This window comes from Meleagris gallopavo, chromosome 15 (genome assembly GCF_000146605.3).
Source record: "Meleagris gallopavo isolate NT-WF06-2002-E0010 breed Aviagen turkey brand Nicholas breeding stock chromosome 15, Turkey_5.1, whole genome shotgun sequence".
Taxonomy (NCBI): domain Eukaryota; kingdom Metazoa; phylum Chordata; class Aves; order Galliformes; family Phasianidae; genus Meleagris; species Meleagris gallopavo.
This window is the reverse complement of record NC_015025.2, coordinates 8326290-8352637: the sequence shown is the minus strand read 5'-3', so window position 1 is coordinate 8352637 and position 26348 is coordinate 8326290. Positions and strand designations below refer to the sequence as shown.

At 42.6% G+C, this 26348-nt stretch overlaps 1 protein-coding gene across 1 annotated transcript in view; it reads right to left on the bottom strand.

Annotated features, from left to right (window-relative positions):
- The window catches only part of ERGIC1 (endoplasmic reticulum-golgi intermediate compartment 1), a 57577-nt gene that overhangs the window by 13115 nt on the left and 18114 nt on the right, over nt 1-26348 (bottom strand). The window contains exons 4-9 of the mRNA XM_031555653.1: nt 24083-24144; nt 17298-17370; nt 7708-7802; nt 6962-7086; nt 4211-4315; nt 217-277 (exon numbers count right to left, since the gene is read on the bottom strand). Coding sequence (XP_031411513.1) covers nt 217-277; nt 4211-4315; nt 6962-7086; nt 7708-7802; nt 17298-17370; nt 24083-24144 — 521 coding nt within the window. The remainder of the gene's footprint in view (nt 1-216; nt 278-4210; nt 4316-6961; nt 7087-7707; nt 7803-17297; nt 17371-24082; nt 24145-26348) is intronic.

The following is a 26348-nucleotide window of genomic DNA, read 5'->3' as shown; positions in this document are numbered from 1 at the left end:
TATTCTACAGCAGATGGTTATACTAAAACTGGAGAAAATAACCAGATTGCAAAAGGACTTCTCTTCTAGTACTAGAGAAAATGTAAGTGACAGTCCTGGGCCATTTTGTTTATAGAGGCAAATTAAGGACTTCTGAATACATCAGTGTTGCATGACCAGCTTTGTTTTACCTCCTGAAGAGAGAAGCTAAGATCTGTAATCAACAAGAATACATACGATTTGAGCTGAGCTTGTCTGCTCCCTCCAAGGCGTTGAATGCACCATGAACATTCTGGACCTGGAAAGAAGAAAGACATGTGAAGAAACCCTGCTCTAACTTGGCAGTCTTGACCTTTGCTTCCCTATCCTATCCTGTTACAAGGAGATCAGCTCGATTCAGCCTTTCCAAAAACAAAGCCTCAATGCAGTAGAAGATGACTTGAAGTATTTCTCAGTGACTGCCAAGCAAGGGTTGGTTCCAGAGGAAAAAAGTTGATTTCACAATGTCTTAAAAGATGAAACTCCTCAAAGCTACTGCAAAGCTAAAGGAATTGCAGCTGGAAATGGCCAGTTATGAAAACTTCACTGAGAGATATTACTTAAGAGCTTTGCATAGCTAACTGTGAAATTTATCTATCAGGCTGAAGGGAAATAAATGGGAATCAGATTCAGGATAAACTCTTGAGTTTTCATGCAAAGGTAGCTCGTGTCAGAGCAGTTTGGCTTCCACAGCTTTACACATCAGCCCTGCCCTCACACCATGCACAGTATGCCCTTGGAGATGAGAAGGTCACATGCCAACACGGCCATCCATTCAGCTTTTCCTGCAGCTGGTCCCAGGCACGCGAGTATCTATTTGCCCAGAATAGCAGGATTTCCACTCCATACCTTCTACATACTCTGTTCATCTGGAATCTAACGTCAACCAACAGAATAATCAATTTGTGAACTCTCTTCACAACAAAAACCCCACAGCAAGAGCTGTAGATCAGATGTTGCATCTTTCACAAAAAGTACAGTAAGCTACAGAGAAAGGACATATACATCCACAACCTAGAGATTCCTGTCCTTAAACCAGAAAATAGGGAAGAAACATTCAGAAGAAGTATTTGGTCATGAATGTGTGAGTTGTGATGCCATAAAACTCACCAACAGGACAATGCATAAGGATTTCCTTCCCAGGTCCTCTTAACAACTAACAACATGTGAATATATTTCTCTGATCCTAATGGCTATTTTACTGTTCTGAATGCAATGGAGTAGGTGATGGTTTGGAGGAAGCAATTGACCTAGTTTCCCAGACAGAAAACTAAAGACACAAAACTAATAGCAAGTTCAACTTGCAAGGTTGCAAGGCACAGAGAAAAAGCATCAGCAGAACCTCCTACAGCATCTCCCACTCCGCAGGGATTTCCAATATTTTACACAACAGTAACAATCTCCGAACTATAACTGCAGATGATATATTCTTTACTTGATTATTGTACATACACAGTGTCAGCAAAAAAGCTTACAAAGAAAGACAAGTCACCAGACTGGGCTACAGTATTAAGTTCCACTCTCAGTGCTGCTGAGAAGTAAGTAGCTTACTGCATACCTGAGCCTGAGATGTTAATGTTCCCTTAAAACGCTCTAACAGTAAATATTTGAGTTGCTGCTCAGTAAACAACTTTGTCTGTCCTGTGAAGTATCTGCATATTTGGGCTCATGTTTTAGTTCCTGGCTCCCCAGCATCCATACTTCTGTATACATGTAAGAGCTGTTCGCTCTGTTGTCTCTCTGAACAAGTTTGCAAAGCTCCAAGTTACAGGGCTTCCACACAGACACTGCCACCACGTCCTTTGCTGCACCTGCCTCTTCTGCCTTTGCAGCACAGACAGCATCTATAACTCCCAGCCTGACGTTTTACCATGATTTTCCTTGTGGAATATTCTGGATTCTCATTAAAGTACTTGCTGACATAGATTGCTAATTAATCGCTGTGCTACAAAGTGCACAGGTGCATTCCTTGGGGGAACACTAACTTGTTTGTACCTCGTTAAGTACCTGGAGGGACTTCAAGAAGCAATAAAACTTTGGCCACAGTAACAAAATTGCTTTGCAAAAGAAAACAATCAAGGGTGTATAGCCAGGCGTTCTCAGGACTGTACTGTAGAACTGAGGCCAAATCCAGTGCTTTGAGCAGAGATATTGGAAGCAAAGGAAGTGAATCAGCTGTTCACTAAAGCCAACGCTTGGTCCTCCCTCAAGACAGACCTCCACAAGATACTTGCTAGGCCCTTCAGCACCCTAGGCCTTCTACAAAGGCATTCAAAGATACACAGCTTGACTAATCAGACTGAGTCCAAGAGCAGGCTAAAATCACTTGCAACTGTACAACTATAAAGGAAAGACCTTTTGCAAAGGTTAAAAACTACTATTTTTCAATGCAGAAATCTAGCACTCAAGAGAATTTTACAGTTCCACAGAATCACAGGGGTTGGAAGGAACCTCCTACTTTACACATTTCTTTGCTTGGTTACCTGTCATGCAATAACCTTCTGGTCTTTGTTTACATTAGGAAAAAATCAACACTGCCACTATTATACATTAGCTATTATGAAGAACTGAAGCTCATTCAATGCCAGACAAGATTTGAATCTTTATTTCAAACTGACTGTTCCTTATGCACCTTAGTGGATACTTCTGGCAGAGCAAGCAACATCCTACAAAAAACGAGGTCTCAGCACTTGGCCCAAGCAAATGAGGCAAGCTCCTTACTCCCTCTAAGGAATATGAGCATGTATTACATCAAAGCAGGTGGAGACACAGCTAAATATTTAAAGATGTATCTACATAGCTTTAAAGCTCTCCATACTTGCTGGCTCTCTACACTGCTTGCTGAGTCTTGATAGCACCTGTTTAGTGAACACAGCCTTCTTTAATTTGTACTGTTAAACTTATGTTTGCCTACAGGATCAGCAGCACCTACATGCTAGACAATGAGTAGTTATTCTGGGCTTTGAAAAAACTAATCAGAGCTTGTCCAAATCATGAGTCAACTACACATCTGCTGAACAGGTTTCTCACTACCAGCATGGAAGACACTTGCTCCTTTCCCCCAACCGTCCAAGTTTCTAATCTCAGTGATACTTATTTTCAGCACTGAGAATTAAAGCTATACCATGAATTGGGCTATGCAGCTCCATGATAGAACAATGGGAACAGTGCCTTGTAGCATTGATTTCCCACACAAACTGCAGAACTGCCTATTAGCACTTACCTAATATTTCTCATAATCTCAGTGCTTTACAGACATTAAGCCAAGCTTATTTATATGCTAATATTTCAGCGTTCCCACACAAGATATTTCCTAAAAGAAGCCGGGAGCAGAGTCAGAAGACTACAAAGCAATGCTTAGACTTGTTAGCATGAAAAAGGGTTTTGGAAGTGGGTGTACAAGAAGCAGACTAATGAGACGTCTGTGCTGAGGAAAGAAGATTACAGAGAGACTATGGGTAAGCAATGTTTTGGGTGAGTCGCAAACTGGGTGTGCACATACACAACTCCCACCTGTGATGGACTCCTTGGAAGTAGGCTAGAGAAGTGCTGTAATCTGTCCTCATTGAGAAATCAGGAATTATTACATAACTTGCAACACCTGGTGAAACTCTATCCACAGGGCAAGTGCACGCATTCAGCTGCTTCCCAACAGTGAACAGGTGAAACACAAGTCTGGCTTGTGTTTCACAGAACAAATTTGACTAATAGGTGTCTACTATAGAAGTACGGTGACGTACATTAAGAAGAACTTGACTGGTGCTATGGTAAGACAGCAGAGAGCATACATCTTCCCTCAGTATACTCTGTGCTACTCTGCAAAGGAGGTCAAGATACACTTCCTAAATTAATATTAAAAACAGTACTGCATGGTATTTTACAGAGTCGCTCCTAGCAGGAACATAACCACAGTTTTCCAAAGGCACTCTCAGTTTCAGATGGAGAAAGCAAAGTTACTCTATGATGAACACTTTTCCTCCCTGAAGTAATGGCATGTAAAGTTAGCAAAGTCTTCTGGACTGAATGCATACTGCACGAATGCAAGGGCTGAGCTTGCCTACCCAGGCAGCTCATTCTTGTCCTCCCCACACTGTACGTGGCCCTTCCATAAAACCAAACAATCCAGTATCAAAGTTACTGTAGTTGCATTCAATCCCCTAGAGACAGGGAATTTTCAGGGAAGCAAACTCACCTGTAACTTGTCCCCAAATGAGAGCTTGTGGATGATGTGAGTCATGTCAGGATTCTGAGGCTGTGCAGTGGCACTGTGTGTTGACACGTGAAAGTTACCAGGGACCTAAAATTAGTCAAGACAAGGAAGACAGGATTTCTCATTTTATCCCCCAAGGCATTGCTAGGCTTTGTGATATGAAGTTGAAATGCCTGGATCCATCCAGCCTAGCAAATGGTATCACTTAACAGTGGACAACTTCTGGTATGTTGCAGAGAGGCTCTGAAATGTCTCCTTGCACTTGACCAACATCACCATACTGCACAAAGAGCAAAGATCTGTTACATCCCAGGAGTCAGGCTCTCTTTGCTACAGCTGCTGACTAGGAAGTGACTGCCAGCTCTAGGATTCCTAACACTTAAGGCTATGTCTTTCTTTCCCATTAAAATACGATTCAAGTCACTCAATAAACAATTGCTTAACATTTTATTCCCACATCTCACATTTGTAAATGGGACCACTGTTGCAGAACATCCTAAGAAAGCTATGCATATATTTTTTTTTCCAATCTTAAGATACCTCACATTTCAGAAGATCGGTGGTTTTCTTCATATACAAAACCCATTCTTACCCACAAAATTTTGGGGGTATCCTGTACAAACAAAGCCAGATCTTCATGTTATATCCCTGGCTTGTAGCTGGCTTTCAGCTCCTGGTTCTCCCAGTACAAGATTTTCTATTTGCTTTTGTTTTTTGTTTTTAATTCAGGGAAATACAAAGTTTTGAAAAAGTATAGATTTCACCGAAGGACTCAGTTCCAAGGCAGAAAATGAGCACTGGTGTCATTCTAACTGGATCACTCTAGCACGCATGAAATTTTTAGGTCACTACCCCTACACTGTGAAGTCTTTCAACAAATTCAACTCAATCACTGTTACAGAGGCGAAAGACTGTCTTTCTCGGGAGAAAAGGGCTGGAAATTAAATGGTCTTGATTTGCAAAGCCTTTAACAGCACTAAGAATCAGTCTCAGACAACAGTAGGAAAACAATTGCACATCAGGTGCCCATTGTTCTCACTGTAGAGACTTCAGTATCAGGCCCAGGGGAGGCCACATGCTGATTACATGTGCTTTCAGGAAAGCTAAATTAAATGACTTGATGTGTGGCAGTGTACTCTGGGAACACTTTCAGGCATGGACATAAGCTGTGTCATCCACAAGCTGAGTAAACAGGGTGGCAGTCTGCAGTAAGTACACAATGTTACCTTGTTCTCCCACTCCAGGTTTGATGCCCTGCCATCTACTACCACATGCTCAGGCTCTCATCAAGCCAAAAGTTACTCCTATAACTAACTTCACATAAGCTCTTTAAAAAGGGGTGTGTCTTTGTTATGTAAGCTTAGAGTCCCACAGAACAGTGTCCAACAGCAACGCACAGTCATGTTTCAAAGCAGGGCCACATCCCACTCTAGATGCTGGCTCACACAGAAGCCTGTGAAACTCCTGCCAAGGGACTGAAGTCTTTCTTTCCCCTCAGATGTGAGAGGCTCAGATTATCAGAGGCAAAAGTCCTCAGAAGTCCTGGTGTAAGTTCCCTCCTTCTAGTCCCAGACTCTATATGAGACCACACAATTAGTGGTTTTGCGCAAACAAAGTAGAGAAGGGAGTTTCTTGTGTTCACATACAGCAGCTAAGTGTTTTGGTTTTTTTTTTGTTTGTTTTGAGCAGAAGTGACTATGTACACCAGAAAAAGCCACAACTGTTTTAGCACTGTGCTTTTGGGATTAGCAGAACAAGACCTACCTACCTTTGTAGAAGCCCTTTCCCAGTTTTGTGGACTACGAGCTGCCAGTAGTTTTGGTGACTTAGAGGTGAGGAAAGAAACATCATCTTTTTAATCCCTAATCTCTTCCATGTCACAGAATCAATAAGAGGTTCTGCCTGTTATTTTTAGATGAGATTTAACATGACCTGGGCGGGGAAGAAGGAAGTAGGATTTTGTAGCCTGTGGTACATGAGGAGGCGTGAATAAAGGGTGCGCCCTTCTTAGGACATCAGTGGGCCCCACCACTGACTCCCCCACCCCATCTAGTCATCTCCAGCATTACATAGCAAGATTATTCAATCCTGAACACACCCATCCCAGAGAGGAGCCTCCTCCAGGCCTGGATTTTCATTCTTTGAGGCAGAGGCAAAGCATCCTTACAAAGCATGAGCACAAGCCTCGCACATGTGTTCCAAACATCTCAGCATGGAGCTGTTTCTGTTATGCTGGCATCCTCAAGCAGGGAACATTCCTGTCATTCTGCAGCTCTTGGAACTAAACAGCACTTGGATAGAGACACTGCCAAAGACTTCTGCATAGTGAGTCACATTTTGGAGGTGCAAAAGTCATGATGAGTGAACACAGAAGCCATTCAGCATTCATCAGGCGTTTCTATGTCCCCTATATGTTAGGCTGCTGCATTCATAGAAACATCACTGGCCACAAGACAGAGCCACTCTACTATTAAGGAATGCTATCCGGGTTACCTGCTTTGGAGATTAAGATTAAGCCTGATCTAACACCTCCTCTATGGCTCTAACTACACAGCCTCCTGTTCCCATATTCTCTTGCAGCACCAGGAGAATCAACTTCACCTGCTGATTAGGGACTCCCTAAATGTACTCCCTCAAGGGGAGACAAAGACATACAAATTTTCGTAGCGTTTTACAAATAGATCTCACAAGCATTTCCTAAGCAAGCCCAAACTCACCGTCATTCCTACTCACCTTGTTGATGCTGAAATGTCCCTCGAATCTACAGCCATCCCCATTATTGAGAGGTATTTTCATCGAGTTGTCTATGTGACCCACTTCATGCCTTCCCATTTCATCCTGGATGTCTAGTCCAACTACTGCATGGGAGGGAGGAAAAGAGATAAAAAAAAAAAAATCAAGAGAGAAAAACAGAAAGGTTGCATAGGAAAAGCACGCACAGATTTTAAAGGAAAAAAGTCCACATCATTTTCCCTGACACTTGACTAAAGCGTGCTAATAAAATAACATCATATGTCAAATACCCTTATACGAGAATGAACTTTGTAACCAAACTCTGCAGACTGCTTATTTGACAGAAACATATTCTAATACCCTGTCAGTTAACTTCAATTTGATATGCATAAACAGAAAAACTTCAGGTAGACAAGGCAGGTGATCTGTGAAAAGCCAACAACTGTCTGTTGTACTCACAGTTACACATAAAACTTGGGAGGTTTCTGGCTCCCAGACACTAAGTGGTCACTGTAAAAAGGGAAAGGACTTAGAATAGAGTAGCAAGGGAGGTCAGTCACTAACACAGGCTGCAGTGAGAGCACAGGGACCAGGAAAACTGGTGGCCTGGCCTCGCCTGGAATATGAAGTGATGGGGTATTGGCACAGGCTGCAGTGATGTGACATCCTGTTACAGAGGGGGCAGTGTACAAATTCTGGCCTATTCAAATATGAATTAAAACAGGTAAGAGAAAGAAGGTACTCACATTCACAATGCAGATTTGGTAAACTGATGTTCAGATTCACCTCTATTTTACCTCCACTGTCTTTGTCTGGGTCATCCACGTACAGCTCATTAACTCTAGAGGAAAGAAGACACAAGTGGTCCATGCATATAGCTGCTTTCCACATGAGAGGGTCAAAAAACAAACTCCAAACAACCAGCCTTGTATGTGAAGTAAAAGAAAAGATAGAAAAGAGAGACTTTGAAGCACAGAGCAGAAGACAGCACGGCATGCCACAGGGCATAAGAGCCTCCATGTGTGATTGACCATATCAAGTACAAAAGCTTTTTCTTTGCTTCCAATCATCAGTGCTCCATTTTTGGGTGCCAGGGTCTCCTCTTTCTCTTCTCTCTTACTTGCACCTTCCTCCCTTAGTATTTCATTTCAATCTACGAACTGTAATCAAAAGCAACGACTAAAACTGAGAAGAGGATTCAAGTCAGGAAACAGATGGGATGAAACATCCTGGACAGCAGGATCTAACACTATGCAACAGCCTCCCAAAGAGCAGTGATGTGCCAGCACTGTGGGTGCTACGAAGCAGATTTCACAGAAGACAAAATTGAGACATAGAGAAAAAGGAATACAGAACTATAAATATTTATTGTTGGCACATACAATCCATCTGACAGCTAAAATATAAACCAAATGAACCAACGCAAGCACAGCCACATGTCCTAGAGAACACACTCCAGAAAAATGCACCACACTGAAGCAGGAAGATGTGGAGGGTACCCAACAGCTCCATCTCTATTGAAGTCTGAGACTGTTCAGTCTCAAGGAAGAAGATTTGAGAATTTATCTTTCAGTGTGATAGATAATAAAGGTATGGGAACTTATGTTCAAGCAAGCTGCATAAAATAAATTATCTTTGCTACTAAGTGCTCTGTGTTATTTTTGTTTAATGCTCAAAGTGTGTGAAATCCTTTGACAAGCCCTTGCTGAGTATATATGCTAATAGAAAGACCAGACCAAGGGCAGCTAACAAGGCAGAATCAAAGCAATTCTGTTCTGGTGATACATCTCTGGACCACAGTGAACTGCCTGCCCTGTGGATTCAGAAGAAACAAGTCTTCAGACTGAGAAACACACAACTGCCAATTTCTTTCCAAGGTAATTACTTACAGGTCAGTGGGGTTTGCAGACACTCATTTAAAACCAGCACAGCATTTGTCTTCAGCTTCACAGCCCTACCTTTCTCTGTTTTTAATGGGCTTGACAAGTTGCTTGCAATCATTACTCAACGTATTTTTCAAGTGATTAACAAAAATGACACAGAGGGAGAGGCAAGATTGCTCATCAGCGACCTAGTTAGAAACTTCTTGGCTGAGCCCTCTCCTTCCAGGTGGAATGTGTTAAATCTTCTATGTATTCATCACTGGCAGACTAGGCAGTGATTGAGATTAAGTCATATGTCCAAATACAGTGTTAAGGAGTACTGCAGGCAGCAGAGGCATTACTCCTCCAAAGCACCACTTCTCTCTCCTCCCTCCCAGCCCCCAGCCTGTTCTGTAGCAGTGCCTGGTTTCTCCCCAGCTCTTCACTGCCTCAGGTGTGACCATGCCTGGCCAGCACCACAGCCGACTCCATGCTCCTGATGAAAGGGAGCATCTGTGTCAGGGCAAGCACAGGACATCAGGTTTGGCACCTCAGCTGATGCAGCCCAGATCTTTGGAGTAAAACGCTAAGAAGGTCACTTAGTTGTATTTGCAAATTTCCAGTTCTGAACAAGGCAGAGAATGGGCCCCCAGGTGTGGTCCATGAGCAAATGCCCATAGGCCTTTTGGCGATAAGTGAGCAAGAAGTGGGTGCTGATAGAAGTCAAAGGATAAACTGTGCACACAGAGCCTCTTGAAGCTTTTACATTGGAAGGCAAAGAGATGAGATCACTCAATCACAGACTGGATCACTGAGGCAAACAGAAGTAGGCCACTGTGTCCACGTCATGTGGCCCATTAGTTGTACAGATAAGAAACACTGGCTTCCCGTTTGGAGCTCTGGTCATGAAACTACTTGTTCCTAGCCTGCCTCTTGGGCAAGGCTCACGGCCATTTCCTTTTCCTCATCACCCTGCTCTTCTCCTTACCCACATTCCCAGAAGGTTTCTTAGCAGAGGCTCAAAACTGCACTCTGCACTGACCTGACTGCTACTGAAGTGCCTCTCCTGAAGGGGACCCTAGGGCACAGTGGGAACATACACAGGCTAAGCTTGCCAGAGGAAACCTCAAAAGAAGATTCATCCTCTTTCAATGAACTGGAAATTTTACTCTCAAAGTGCTTTCTGGAAATCTCACATGTAAAGCATATACCCAGGGTCAAGGCTGCTACTTCATGGATCTCCGTCTGAACCACTGCTGCCTAAGTCTGGGCTGGTGCTCTTCTCTCAGTTGCTAGCCTTCTCCCCAGGGCCAGGAAACCAAATTGCACACAGCCTTCCTATAATTTTACTAGACAATCCTGGGATGTCGAGGAAAGCAGCATTTGGCACCTCTAGCAACTCCCCCTGAAAGGATAACGTCTCCAGCAGAAAAAAAGAAGCTGGCTTTAACTTATTGCTATCTATTCTGGAACGTAAAATATCCCAGGATTAAGCAACAGTACCTAACAATGAATATGAGATGGTCATAAGGGAAATAAAATCTGAGGTCAGGCAGAAGGACACCGTAAACATAGCTGCTTCTGTAGCTCTTTAGAGAGGCTGCATATAGGGTCATATTGTAAAACCAGAGATTGCACATACCTCCTCTCCAAAGACCCCAAGGAAGTAGGAACTAGTATTTTACTGGTTGTTGTTAAAAGTCAATTTGAACAATAAAGCAGAGGTGAAATGCAGAGCTATGAAAGCATAATAGGGCAATAGGACACTTAAAAGTGCACCTCACCCTGAGCAGGGCCTCCCATCGCTGCTTCAAGGAAACGGAGGAAAGTTTCCCTACGCAGCAGGAGCGGTGATCCACACAGAAAGAATCTGCTTCACTTCTAGAAGGAGCCACTTTGAAATACCTCCCATTCCTGAGTGATGCTGCTGGGAGATAGATGCTCATCCCATTTGCTTACAAACTTGTAGCATTACACAGAAGGAGTTGGCTAAGATTGCAGATCTTGCAATGGTATGCAAGACAGAGGGGAAGAGTAGCGGGAGGGCTTAGCATTTCTTTAAGACTTTATCCAAAGACAGACAAACCCATTCTCCATGCTTAGATTTATGACACAACAGAAACAAAATTTCTTACATAACTTATTCCCACCTAGCAATCCTGGCCACTAACGTTAGATGCTTTGCACTTCCACAGCTAACAGCCCATGGAGTACAAGAGGGGCCACGAGGCATTGGGATGTTCAGTGCCTCACGCTCTGCCTGGGTGCTCTCTACGTGCATCATCCTCATTCTCTGTATTCCATGGCCTAGCCTTTGCTTCAAATTGCAACTATTTTTCTCCCTCTTTCACAGCAAACAGCCAGGCTGCCTCCTCCCAGCCATCAGCCATAAAGCTAAAAAATACAGCCACCTTACTCCACAAGCTGCCTTTTACCTTATGCTCTGACTGCCAGGAAGCATTCTGCACTCTTGAGGTCCCTAAGCCTGAGGGGAAAACTAATTACTCCTTCTTGAGGGAGTTCAAAGATTCTCTCAAGGGACTTCCTCAGGCAAATTCTCCAAGTCCTCTTGGCTTACCATTCCAGCTCTCATCATTCACCTTGCACAGACACAACCATCCTAACCAAGAGGCCTGTACAACCTCCTCATTTGTGCCAAACAAGAGAAGGCATAATACAGGGAAAAAAACCCATTGTAACATCATTTTCACAATTTGTGCAAAGAAAGAAGCAAGTCAGCAAACTCTCTGCTGTGTAATAAATCGCACGTATTTATTGCTCTGCTGCTTGTGAGCTTCTTCTCTGCCCTGAATCTCATCAATTCACCATTTAGAAGGTCTCTGTCCCACTTTATGTCCTTGGCTTAGCTGTAAAGCACAGAAGACACACTGTCCTACAATGGAAGGAATTACAGCACTCCAGGAGGCAGGAAGAAGAAGGCTTCCAAAGACATCAACGTAGATTTGAGTCAGAAATTTCGAATGACATCATGACACCACCTTCCGCTTCCTGCTAACCTATACATGGACGTTAGGACAAATGGCACAACAACACAAATATATAACACCTTTTATTAGGTAATCTCCAAGTTACAACGCAAACATTAATTAAGCTTCTTAACACCTCTGAGGTAGTCAGCTAAGCATTATATCCTACAGAAAAGTGTCTGTCTCAAGGTCGGTCCATACTGAGAGCAGGATTACAACTTCCATTCCCCACTGACTACCAGGCCACACTCTACTACCTGCTTGCTCCACCATTTCATCTGCTTCAACTGGATGAGCCAGTGGAGCTGGACCCACACCTCCAACTTAGTGTCTGGAATCCAGATCAGAACATACAAGTTGTAGCAGTGTGCTCCCAGTGCAGGCAGCTCATGCTCCGAGGCTACCATTTCTTGCAGGAGGAATGCTTATTGCACCAGGATCACCCTATGCTGCTCACAACAGCTACAGCCTGACCCTGCAAGTCATTATGAGAAATCACTATGAGACAAAGCCACAAGACACATTTCAAATACCCTGGAGAGCCTAAGGGACAGAAAAGATGACAGGGTATGATAACAATTCTGCTTCACTGCAGGATCAGTCTTGGGCATGCAAACAAACCCTGTGTAATCAAGCAATATTAGTCTCAGAAGCAGCTAGCTTTCTGCTTCCTCCCATTTTTGGAGTACTTGATAACCTGCACAGACAAGTTGTGCTGCATGTAGTGCGGCCTCAGCACCAGAGCTGGGCTGTGTGACGTTCACAGATCAGCGAAGATATTTTTGAAGAGATTAAAACAAGGCAGGTGTCCTCAGTGAATGATTTGGCCACCTTAAATGAACAGTTGATTTTGACATTGCTGATAAGTTATGCTTATATAGAGAGCTAGTATTTTTATTGTAGATATTGTGCTTGCATAATTAACTACCTTGCAGGAGAACACAGACATTCAAGCAGCAAACTTGTCTCTCGAGCCTGTTCAGTGCTAGCTACTTCATTTCAAACAAACAAACACAAAAAAAAAAACAAGCAAAAAAAAACAACAGCACAACAACAATACCAGCAGAAATAGTCTGCTGCTTTTACATAGTACGCTGTGCCAGATGAATTGTTGTTTGGCAGACACATTCATACCACAAATAGCACATTCATACCCTCCTACCCCTTCCCCTAGCTGCCAATGCAACGCAGACTAGATTACTTAATTACATCTCTCCTACTAATGATGGAATACTTGGAAAACTCTTATTGATCATATAGAACATAATTCATGACCTAATTACAGTCGTAGAACTGCAGGATTATCATCTTGCCAGCTATTAACTTCTGGAACTGATCTGGGTTAATTAGAACAGAGATAGGTGATCTCTACATTCTTGATTTGCAGCATAACAGCAAGATGAATGAGGAAGGCTGTTAAAGGTAGCACAAGCAATTCCTAGCCCTCACTCTACTCTCAACCTACTGCCCATCCTGCTCAGGAAATACCTGACACATTTAACACTTGAGCTTCATGTCTTCAGCCATTTGAGTCATTTGCTCAGTGGGACAAGTGTGTTTGACACTGTCATTTTTGCACATGCTCAAATGTGGAGCATGGACCTTCTTTGCTTTATCTGTCTTTTGCAGAACTGAGGCGTTAGATCTAAGTTCTTGCTCCGTCTGTTCTGAAGTCTTCAGTCATTCTCTGGATAGAAAAAAAGAATCATGAACATCCTTGATTTCCAGAGTTCACCCTTCTCTTAAGTGCAATGACAGGTTGTGGTTGAGCTGAGGAAGAAAAACCTTTTCCCTCACCAGCACTTCACAGTGCTTTTCCTGGAAAGGATGCAGTCCCATCTAAGAATCAAGCTTCAGCTTCCTTCATGGCTGCTCAGAGGACTGCCTGTTAGGGTCATGCAGTGGATCTTTAACATGACAAATTAGAAATTTTCTAGCTTGCTCTGGACTCATCTACACAGGAAGCTAGTAAGCAATAAAATAGGATGTGCATTTATAGTGTGTTACCTATGCCACATTAATTTCCTGCATGCCCACTGTAATGTGTCCAGTATCTTAATCCAGCTTCCTAGCTGAAGCAAGCTTCCCTGCCACGGACACAACCTGGGTGCTCATTAGACATGCCCACACACTGAGTTATGACATACCTACTGTTATGCACAGTCTTCCCCACATCGATAATCTGTTTGGGTTTAGTGTTATGACTGCTATCCTCAAGATGAAGGTGTAATTTCTTGGCCTTCTGCCACATAGGCAAGCTGTGATTGCAAGCACTAAGACAACGGGCTGGTCAAGGAAAAAGAGATTTGAAGTTGGGCAAGAGTGACCACACAGATTTCTAGCAATAACAGGACTTTAAATTGCTACAATCATGAATGCAGAAGGAAGTCCAACAGTGGGAAGAAGCTTAGGGGTTAATGTGGTGAAGAGCAGACCTTATTTTCTCATGTTAAAACACATGAGTTCAGCAAACCATACCAATCACACTCTTCACATGTAGATACCAAAAAACCCATTGGTAAGAGTCAGACAGCTAATCCTGTGGGTACCACTGCTGTTGAGGTTGCTGCTGACTTGCCCTGAAGCTGGATGTCAGTGCACACACCCACTCCACACACTATTACTGGGCCTAACAGGGCTATGAAGTAAGCACGAATTAACAACAGTGAACCTGGTTTGTCTCTGATGTAAGGAACCAGACCAGGTGCTCTTGATTTCAACTTGCCATCAAAAATGTGCAGCTATCCCCATGCAATCTGGCTTTGTAAAGTGCATGACTGCTTTAGGGGAAATATTACACAAAGACTGATGAAGTCTTCTAATTCAGCTGGCACTGGCAAAGCAGGAAAGCTCACCCTGTACAAGAGCATACTCTAGTTAATGATTCAAATTCTGGCTGGCATTAGGAAATTTCAAGCTGGGAGAGTATCTTGTGCAAGAGATAGGAAAGATATAAAAGAAATTTGATACAGAAGAGACTTAGCTTGCAATAAAAGGTGATGGGTATTGAGCAGTTTGCACAAAAGGAATCTTCTGCATCTTGAAAAGTATTTGGTTCTTGGCAAACAAGGCTCAAAACATTTTTCTGAGTTAGTATCTCCCTCTTATCTGCCTTCACCCAGTTTCTAACGATGGTACAGTGTTCTCACACTGTTTCAGACCACATACAGCACCCACATTCCGTACCATGAGACTATGCTGCCTCACAATGTAATATCAGTAGCACATTTTAAAAGGAGGCAGGAGAGGTCAGCAGCATCTCTGAACACCTCTAAAGTGCTATGGGCTTCCCAGAAGAGAAAGCAATGAGTAAGAAATGGAAAGAGTACTTCTACTTCAGAAGTCACTGAACTGGGAAGCACCTGTTAAGTGTCATTCTGAAGTATTTCCGTTGTAAGGGAGCAAGCCTATTCACAAATGCAGTGGGTGAGTTGTTCCCAGCAAGAGAGAATTTGATGACCCACAACTCATCAAAAGGAGGTTATCACATTCAGTGAGCTATTGTGTTGGACAGTCCGTGACACAGCAGGTTTCTGCATTCGCCTCTGATTCTTCCATGACATCCTCCCTAAAATTTTACTGCTTTACTGCTCGTAAACACCTCCTCCCTTAGGCCCTGCTGGGAAAGACAGCTTACCAACTCGCTGAGGTTTTAACCAGAATCCTCAGTATTCACAACTCAGAGCACCTCTATATCTTCATGGAGAATGCATCGTCTTGTTCAGGAAGTCACAATATGAAACAAGCACAAAGCCGCAGAGAATCACACGGCTTTACTGTTCAAAAATAAATTCAGTCAGGAAATAATCACTACATAAAGACACATGCACTCTGTTCGATCAAAATTAAGTAAATATTTCTAATTCCTCTTGTAAAAAACTAACAATAAAATCAGTTAAGTAAATGAGTTCTAAGAGCAACAAAAAGTACTGAGAAAAGTAGGTTAATAAGGTGAGTCTAGTATTTTACCAAAAAAAAAAGACAAAAAAAAAGACATGGAATTGAATTCAAAGAAATGGCAAGGGGGTAAGAAACACGAGATATCATCTCTGAAAGAAAAGTGCAATAGGCATAAAAATCAGTTTGAGCTAGATTACACTATTGTCTTAAGTTAAACATTACTCAAAGTTAAAGTTATTCTTTAAGTTAAATTCTTGATCCAAGTCAGAGATGCATAAAAACAGTGAAAAAGTATGAGGTGCAGAACCAGTGCAAAGCACAGTTGGTCAAAATACAGCATAGAAGTCTTGTGCCTTTCAGAGCTTTTGTGCTCGGCAGTGACATCTGTGGCTGTGGGGACCATCATGCCAGTCTGACTGAAGTTCCGCCCTTCCTAACTCTCCAGGAAAACTGCATCACAGTTGGGTGAGCTCACTGCCACGTCAGTAGGATTACGGAGAACGTTTCCTAGAACCCCAAACAAAGGCACTTAGGTTAATAGTTACCAAGAAAAGTCAACTTTAAGGCACGAGGAGTGTAAAAACAGAAAAAAACAACAATCTCATCAATGAAAACACTCATGCTATGAGCAATTTTTTAAACCCTAAAGTATTACTGTTTTGCTCATAATAGGTCCAGAAGAAATCACCTAGGTACAATTCCTCTTCAGGCACAAAGTCTGTCAAGTAAATTTTCAAGTAAGGCTTAATGGGCACAAAGAATGAAGATAATGCCACAAGTAAAGCTATCTGCATGTATCAGACATTCAGTTCAATCTGACATCGGAAAAAAAAAGGTTATTAATATTAAACTAATAAGCATTCACATTTTATACAATTCATTTTCTCAAAAAGCATCTCCAAGAATATCCAGTGAAGACCAGCAGAACACAATCCTCATTCTACCCACAAAGAAGTCAGGGGAAAATAAAAGGTTTTGTCAGAGATCCACAACAAAATCCCACGCTCCCAGAGCACTGGTAGTGTGGTTTCAACCAGTAGGCAGAACACATTTCAACTTAAGGTATCGCTGATGAAAAAGACACTGATTCAAAGTGAATCTAGAAAAATAAACAAGCACAGAGAAAAGAATGTATTCAGGAGGAGAGAGGAAATCAATCTCGTAAGAGGAAAATAAATAAAGAATTTAAGGAGGAAGAGCGACCTTGCAGCAGGTCAGCACCTATCTTCTTAGCAATCATAGTGCCTTATGCCCATCTACTATCAGAGAACTGAAAAGGAATGGGAGGCTTATTCATCTTGTTCAAGAGACGAATCTAGTACGCAACTGATAAAGCATCGGGCAGGTCTGGAACAATTTTCTGTAATATAAATATTTTAGAACAAAGTTTGCCTGGCTTGTCTCAGTAAAATAAAAAGCCGAATGAATGACTGAGTATTTCAACTCAACCAAAAGAAATCCTAAACCATGAGAGAACTAACTGGCTAATGAAATTACCAGCACATTTTTCCAAGGTAATGGAGGACATCCGTAAAGAATCATATATAAACACACATTCAAACAAAGGAAAACATGGTTTTTACTTACATTTCAGTGGCTATGAATCCGGTGAGCTCAGACAGGAAGAGAAACAGTATGAAGAGACAGCAGCAGACAGAGACTGGAAAAGAGGAAAGTTGAGGAAAAGGTTAGTTTATATCTCTAACAAAGACACAAACTGTTTTCACACAGGCAGATCATTCCCCCTGCAAACATGCCGCCCAGGCACATCTAACAATTAACAATTTTTCTGTAGAGACAACACCAGGCCATCCAAGCAGTGACTTCAGTGGCATGCCAGCACTCAGCATCCTGCTGGGCATCTTAACTCTTGGCCAACCTTCTCCACCATGATTTCCATCTTGCCACAGCTCCTGTGCTCCTCACCTCCAATACTCTATGCTGGTCAACCAGCACTCCCTCCCCTTTGACAAAAGTGCTTATCAGCACTACTTCTTTTGGAGCCCTTGCTCCATGCTAAATTTTATTACACTAAAATCTCCTTAAGAAGAGGAAAAAAAAAAGAAAAGAAAAGAAAAGAAAAGAAAGGCATTTCCTTGCTTCAGAAGCACACAATCAAGTTATGTCGTGTTTTGTGGATTAGGAAACATTTTGGTTCTTTGTTAGGTTCTAAGGCTGACAAAGCTCACGTGCTATCTCACAGACTGCACTACATGTGGGACAGAGCGGGTACTGCAGAGACTGTTGTGAAAATGGACTAGTCTAAACAATGCCTCGTTCTCCTCTTATTTCTCCATTTGCCAACATACTGACTCTTCAGAAAAGAAAAATTTGTAGCAAAGTCATTGCTAAGAACCTGGACAAGTCCTGCGTCAGTTCTAAGAAAGCCAATCTACAGTTAAAAGAGCGGAGCCAAAAGTTACTAGTGTATTCTTTGTCACTCTTCATCAGAAAACTGTTCCAAACATCATACAGTGACATTCATGCAGCAGCGTCAGTTTCCTATACAGGAGGGGCTTGAAGGAAGGAAGGAATGGCTGTGAATCTCACTGAGTAGGGATGATTAGACACGGATGTGCCAACTCAAGGAGATGGGGTTGTATTAAATAAAATATCCACGTTCACCATGAATCATTATACAAAAGAGTAAACCGGGAAATGGCAGCAGACACAGTCTGGTTCACCCCTCAGTCCCAGCAGAGTAACAGTGACCAAGCACTCTTTGGAAATGACCATTTTACCACAGCCACTAATTAAGATTGAGAAATGTGTAAGAAAAACCCTGTTCCTCAGCTTTACCCCACATGACTTATACAGCCTGAATATCCTTTCATCCAGAAGGCTCAAGCAACAATCGGCTGGAGAGCAATTTTAATCAAACTATTGTGCCTGTCCACCGTCCCTTGGTACAGAGCATGGGAGGCATGAGAAGGAAAGGGGAGGCACTCAAAGCAAATACCAACATAGACCCTTGAGTGACCTAAAGTCCTGTGCCTCATTCTTCAGATTAGTCAGCCTGTAGTTCTGAGGAAAGAGAAATGCACAACTTCCTCTTCTTCATCAGTCATTTCAAGGGTGGATTCATTTACTGACCCTCTCAGAAGTGCGAGGGATTAAAAGAGATGCCAAAAAGCCATTAGGTAGGATGAAGAAAAAGGGGAAAATAAAGTCAAAGGCCAGCAGGAAAATGGGAAGCCAGAGAGGATATTCATTGGAAAAGAGAAACCTCAGATGGTCAGACAGTCACTTTCCAGGTCCTGGCTGTGAAGATGCAGAACACCACCACGCTGCTGTAACCCAGCTAAGCCACCAGCACAGTGTGTCATGGGGGTGGAGAAGATCTAGTTGAAACACAGCAACAAACTCTTATGAGAACATGTACGCCCACATAAGAGCAGAAAGAAAAGCAGTCGGGCACAAGACTTGTTGATCCAGTGTTTCTCACCATTAATCACCGAACAGCAGACATGTAAGATCTCTGATCTTTGCAGTATGCAGGGGAGAATGTATGTCTGAGACAATTCTTTCAGCTGCTTGCCATATTCCCTTTTGCCATGTCCTCATCCTGTAGCAGTTTACCACAGCATCACACAGACCATTCTGCTCTTCATCACTTCTTTGCAAGCCTGGTACTGATGCCACTTCTCACCAAGTACCTACCTCCTTTTCCAGCTTTTCACTTTCTTCTCTGTCATTTTCATTACCAAATTACCTCCTCCTTTCCCGGTACACAAAGTACTATCTTCCTTAAGTCCATTTTCCAATCCAGACCTTCCAGTGAAGACCCATGACAGTACATACTAAGTACAGTACAATAAAATCACAAGAACCTGCACATAAGAAGTTCTGCAAGAATGTCCTGAACACCTGGCGGGGACCGACTTTCAAAGGCCTTTGATACTTCTGTCAGTGTTTGAACTGCACAGGCAGTTTTCAACTTACAAAAGAGATTACTGAGAGTGGACACGAGACAGGTCTGGAGAAGATGAATGGGGAACAACGACTCACTGTTGCTCCCAGTACAAGAATGCAACAGAAGGCTGAGCTTTAAAACAAGAGGAGAGAGTTTTTCTTCTACGCGACACTTGGCATTCTGAAACCCCTCAATGCTGAAAGTCTAAGAGACTTAAAAGAAAAGAGACTTAAAAAAGAAAAGAATCAGACATGCCTAGAAGAAGAAATCCATTGATGGCCACTAAACACAAAAGAACCACCTCTGTCTCAGTAAGTGCAGAGCTGCCAAATGAGGGATGTCTGGGCACTGTTTCACCTGTCCTCGTGCTCTTTCTCAGCATCTACTGTTGATCGCTACCTTGAAAACTACACTTGGCTAAATGGAGTTTTGCAACAGCCTTCCTAGCATGGCTGCTCTGGTGTTAAAGCATTCCTGTATGTGCACATCTCCAGAGCAGGAGGTGTTGGGTGTCTTTGGCATCATACTCACATGAAAGCCTTATGCTTTGAACCGCCTCTTGCTGCCAAAGTGCCCCCCTCCTTAGTGTACACAGCTGTATGCAGGCACATACAACACTCTCAGTGTGACAATGTGCTTCAGCTACTTATTGCATAGTGAAGACCTGTACTTGCTTCCATGCAAATGCCATGGTTCCAGCCATTCATATATGACAACTATATTGCATCTGGAAAAGCAGATTAAAGACTAGGATCAGATAGAATAGGAAAAATTAATGCTTAAAGCTTAGCTTAACTGCAAGGGCACTATGATGTTCCCACAGAGCTTAAAGGACAATCTAAGACAGGTTTTTTAAAACTCTAGTAGGACAAAGTGATCAATATATCCCAGATTGCTCACTGTAGACACACTGGAATGTGCTTTTATTGAGAAATTCCAAAATGATGAGAAATTCTACCAAGCACTTTTTTCAACATTGGCTTCTACATCCTCACCCTTATGTACATATCTCTTCTGATATACACCCCCATCTAGGTACATTCCTAACTCTCTCTCCCCACCCTTCAATAAATGAAAGAAATGCAAACCGTTTAACAACACACAGACTGAAGGAGTGAATTTCTGTCTATATTAAGGCATAAAATTAATAGTATTTATTGTACAATGAAGCAAACGGCTATGAAGTACAAGGATTGGGTCTTGTTACAAATGACACGTGAATCATAACTTTGATATTTCCTGATGTGTATTTAAAACTCCAGCCTCCAAACAGCATTGAGTATTTCTGGATAACGTTACCATGTGTGCATACAAGACATGCATGCAAACTATGCATCCGCACTGACTGTTAAGCAGAAGGATTGCTACAGCAGCTGTTCGAGTTGCAGGCCTCTCTCTCAAGAAGTCAGACTGCTGCTGTCCAGATGCCAGCTGTCAGACAGCCAGGGCATGTGCCACTGCTGCCTACATACCCAAACATGGCCAGTTCGTCACCATGTTAAGGAGGTCTGTTAGAACAGCCGTGTGCTGGCATCACAGACACACCAGACACACCGCAGCGGGGTCAGAAGGCTTGTAAGGACTGGCACAGCACCTGGTGGAAGAGGGACAACAACAGCATGACGGTCTTAGTGGCACATGAACTGGAACACGGTCTGAAAGAAGAGATTTTTACTAAGAACAGGGGATGCCAAACTACTGCCTGCCTTTCACAGTAGTCTTTGTGTGTGCTGTTCTGTGCAAACCCCACCACTTAACTATGGGAGACTGCTCTTGGTTCCTTTGTTCCTACTAGTTTTTAGTAGCTAGAAGGGTCGCTGCACAGATCCAGAGTATCTTACATGCAATGTGCTTTCAAAATTACAAAAGCCTACAGAACAGAAACCCTCCAGAAGTTGGCTTCTGAACTTGCCCACATTCCAGACTCTTCTTCATCAAAATATCCTCATACTTACTTTGAGCTGCCTCTTTCCTAGCAGTTGGCCCCTTCACCCCTGTTGGTTGGAAACAGTGTTGGTACTTACATCTCTTTTCTTTTGTAATTTGATCTATTCCTTCCTCCCTGATAAACCTCAAGCTTCTAAAACAAAACAAAAAACCAACAAACCCCCAAACAGGTAAATAAACAACAAAACAAACAAACAACCCACACACAAAAAGGCCTTCCCTCCCCCCAGAGACAGACACAATTGGAAGAATCCGGCTTTAATCTGCTCCCATTCCAGAAAGCACCAGAAACGACTCTGAAGTCTCAGCTGAAATCACACAGGAAGGACTACAACAGTCAGATACTACAGGCTATTTTGTATCAACCTTGTAAAGAAGAGAACCACCTTCCCCTACCTCCGCGCCTCTATTATGGTTAACACCTGAATTCCCTGAAGCATTTATCTCAAACTCATGAGACCTTCCCAGGCTTCAAACTGCCATAGCAATGGGCTGGTCTCATTCATGGCCTCCTACAACACTCCAGATTACTGGCTTTCAAATTACAAGTCACAGGCTTGGTCAGACAGAAAATCCATTAGGAAAGCTGCATCCAGGATCCTCACACGCAAAGCTACCACAGGTTGTTGGCTGTCTGTGTGGTTCAAAAGCTTCTATCAGCCCCTCTGCAAACTCTCTGACAAAAAGAAGGAGAACCAGTTAGAGAAGAAAAATCAAAGCCTGAGAAGCTGCAAATAACAATAGAAGAAATAAGTCAGCTAATAATTTTAAGTAAGAGTCACAGCCTCCAAGCCTTCCCACAACACACTTATCACTTAAGCTGTTTACTGCAGATCTGAAAGCCTAATGCTGCTGGATGGCCTTTGATGGGTTTTTTGTTTCTAAAACATTTTCTTTTGCAGGTGACTCATAACAAGACAAATTCTCAAAGGCAGCCCAGTTACAGTGTGGGAACTCTTCGTTTCCAAAACAGAAGAGAAGGTAGAATCAACTAAACAAGTTCAAAGTGTTCTTTCAAAACGCTCAATCTCATATACCTCTAAATTACTGAACAGTTTTACTCAAGCTCTTTGTTCACTGTCTCAGCAAAGCAAAGAGGGAATTGACTTGCAAGTAATTCAGTGGTCAGGATAACAAGAGAGGACAAGGACTCTCTGAAAGTAAATATTTACAATGACAAGCTATCTTCACAGAAACACAGAATAGTTGAGGCTGGCAGGGACCTCTGGAGATCATCCCATCCAATGCCCCTGAAAAAAAAGGGTCAGATGAAGCGTGTTGCTCAGGTCAGGTCTACATGTTTAGAATATCCCAAGGTTCGAGACTCCACAATACTGGGCAACCAGCTCCAGGGCTCGACCACCCTCAGAGTAAGAAGCGAGGAGTTCCTTTAGCTCACAAAAGGCTCTGCTTCGTGTCCCATTGATTCACTGCTATTGACTCAGTTCTGTTTGGTGCCTGTTGTCACTAAGGGATATGACATCACTCACGTCAGCAATGACATACAAGGCTACTGACCCATCTACAAGAACGGATGAATGGAGCACAACTATATGATCAAAGGAAGTCACTGTTCAATGGAACAGGAAAGCTGCAATAGGCATCTAATTACAGACTTGGCAGGACCAACCTGATCAATGTTTACCACTCTGCACAGTGCACTCACTGGATATAATTGTGTGAAATTGCATTACTCAGCCCACAGCCTACCTCAGGAGGAGGAAGGAAGGAAAAGAGGCTTGAGGCAAGAGATTTGTATCAACTGAAGTCTATGCACTGATACACAGGAGTGAGAGTGGATCACTATCAGTGGTTTCTGACAAACTAATTATTCTCCTTTAAAAGCATGACAAATAACAATAAAATAAGATCTCCGCTCATTAGCCCCACCTACAATGTCAGATGGATCCCCTAAGTACATTGTGACAGAAATAACTGTTTCCCAAACCATCCTCTCTGATGGCCACTGCATATTGCCATTCACTCAGCTCCTCACACAACCAGAATCCAAAACCTGGATTCTCTATAGAGTAGCAGTTTGGTTTCTCAACTCTCTTCAGTAAGTAAGAAATGTAACTGTGAACATAACAGTTATGAGCTGTTCTTCACCATGAAGAGATGCCTATCAGAGACAGGCAAAAAAATCCAGTCGTTCACTCCCCCAGTGTTTGGATCAGACTCACAGCTTCTATTCCAGGGAAGACTCCAGCAAAAACTCTACAGCTACTTCAGTAGCTAGCAGACTGGGTATTCCAGTTTTAGCTCGTAGGAGCTCCCTTTCATAAGAAGATACCTTTGCTACTTTTTGATGCCGAGAGTCCAAATCCACGCAAATTCCTCCATCACTTAGTGAAACCTTAGGTACTGGGTAAAAAGAGCTGTCTTAGCAACAAAGGACATAATTCCTAGTCTTTCATATTCCTTTTAAAATATCCTGTAAGACACAGAAGCCAAAAGATCTTTAATTTTAGCTCAGGGGAATGCAAGGACAGCAAAAAGAAGTGCTACTTACTAAGAGCCCCTGTGTAGGTTGGCTGTGTAAGGTCTTTTGGCACCTTCCTGTAGATGTCAAACCTGAAAGAGGAAAAGTAACAGCCATAAACCAGGTGGAATATTTTAATACATTTCACGTCCCCACAGGGATGAATGATGCTGAAGTTTTTTCCATCCAGCTTTCCAACAACATTTTTTTGAGTTTGCAGAAGGATATGAGAAGGAAAAACAAAACAAAACAAAAAGTTCTTTTTCTTTTGTACAGTTATGTAACTGCTCTGCTTTTGGGCTCCAGTTTCCAAAGCACTTCCCTCCGCCTCCCTTGGCTTTGCTGCCATGGATCTTTGCAATCCGAGCTGCTACAGGTGCCAGGGAAGAAGTCATGCTGGACAAGCTTACAGACCACCGTAAAAGGAAAAGGATACTCTACAGACTCCTGAATATAAAGGCCTGGCAAGAAAAAACAAACAGCGAGACACAACCAACATTTCAACTTGTGTTTTGTATTCCATGGTAGCCAAAACTCACCAAAACCAGAGCCAGAAATCATGATGTTAAGGCAAGAAACTGACCCTTGGACATTGGATACACAGGAAAAATTAACCCAAGAAGTTTGCAAAATCCATTTTAATATTAGATGGTTGTTTTGATTCAGTCATATCTTTTAATATCCATATGGCTCAGCTTTGCTATTTTAAACTCTCCATGGTTAAACTTTCACTGCCCTTATGATGTTGCTGTATTATTTGCTACCACGTTATACTGCTGCATGTCCAGCCGCAATGCAGCTCCTGACATCAGTTTTTCCACCACTCAATAAAAATTAATTAATGCATTAAAAACAACACGCCCTAAAGAAGGAAGTGACTGGTTCTCCCCGAATAGACTTTTTTTTTTAATATAGCACTAGCAAGAGAGATGTGATGCTTTGTCCAGTCCTGGACAGGCATGAGAGACACCAGCTTCCAAATTCCTCCTCTCTATGGCACCAACATCCCCGCATTGATTCAGTACTTCCTACTACACCAAATGTTACCGAGAGCTCAAAAACTACATCAGCATTCTTTCCTTTACTCTGCACCTACATAAATCATCAGTACAATCTGGATGCACACTGTGTGCACTTGCAACACACTAATATTAGGACACTATTGCTGTTTTATTCAGAATGTGAAACTGGAGGAAGAAAGGACAAGAGAAGGAAAGATGGTATCATGAACATCACCTACGCAGTTCACGTCCTGAACTCGCTATGCAATCACGTAACTGTCCTGATGAACCACTGCTTCACCTACGAAATACGAAGAGTACATCTGTTCAGGGTCTCATGAGGATGAACTCAGCATGTGCAGCATTTCCAAACACAGCTAACAGGGCCACAGCAGCAGGCAGAGTGGCATTTGCTAACCGCACACAGCTCTTGCTCATGTGATATAACTGACAGAGCATGCTGCACGGGATGCCCACAGAGCTATATGTTTTAATGACTCTATCCCCTGCCATCGCCTAAATAGATCAGTAATATTCCTGAAGCAAAGAGTCCATTTATGGTTCTCCAGCTGCCCTGAGAACATCTGGAAAATGCTGTTTACATTCTTTCCACATACACCAAAGCAACAGCAGCAGCAGATGATAAAGCAGCCCAGAGCAGCTGGTGACATCATGGTCTCACGGGCAGAGGAAGTAGCTGATCTTTCCTGATCACAGCCCATAAAATGCTGAAAGCTGGCAGTACCTCACTATGGTCACAATAATAGATCAACGCGGCTAAAAGAGCTGAGAGAAAGCGCACGAAAATGCAAGAGCTTTTCAGTGTGAGCGAACAATTAGAGATAGGAAATACCTCCACACTGGAGTCAGTAAAAACAGCAGTCTGGGGATACTATAAAAGGAAATTTTTTCTTATGGTCAGAAATATTTACTAGTTTTAAAAAGATGATCCATCACAGGATTAAGAAAATAATCCCATCTCTTAACTCAGTGGAAAGCTGATGTCACAGCATGCTTCTCTCCTCTCTGCCTGCCATTTTAACCACGTAAATAACACCCAAACCCAACAAATTAAGTCTTACATGGTGTGAGTAAGGTAGGAACAGGCAAAGGTAAAACAGAAAACTGATAATCAATGGTTCCCAGCCAAGCTCATCAGCTGGCTTCAAGTGCTTAAAAGGCAGTTCACCCTCTCAATGTGCTGTTCTGCTTCCCACCTCTTCAACTACATTACATTCTATCTCCCTCCTTGACCATGACACACAGCCAAGAGATTTAAGCAAGTCTCTGGATCC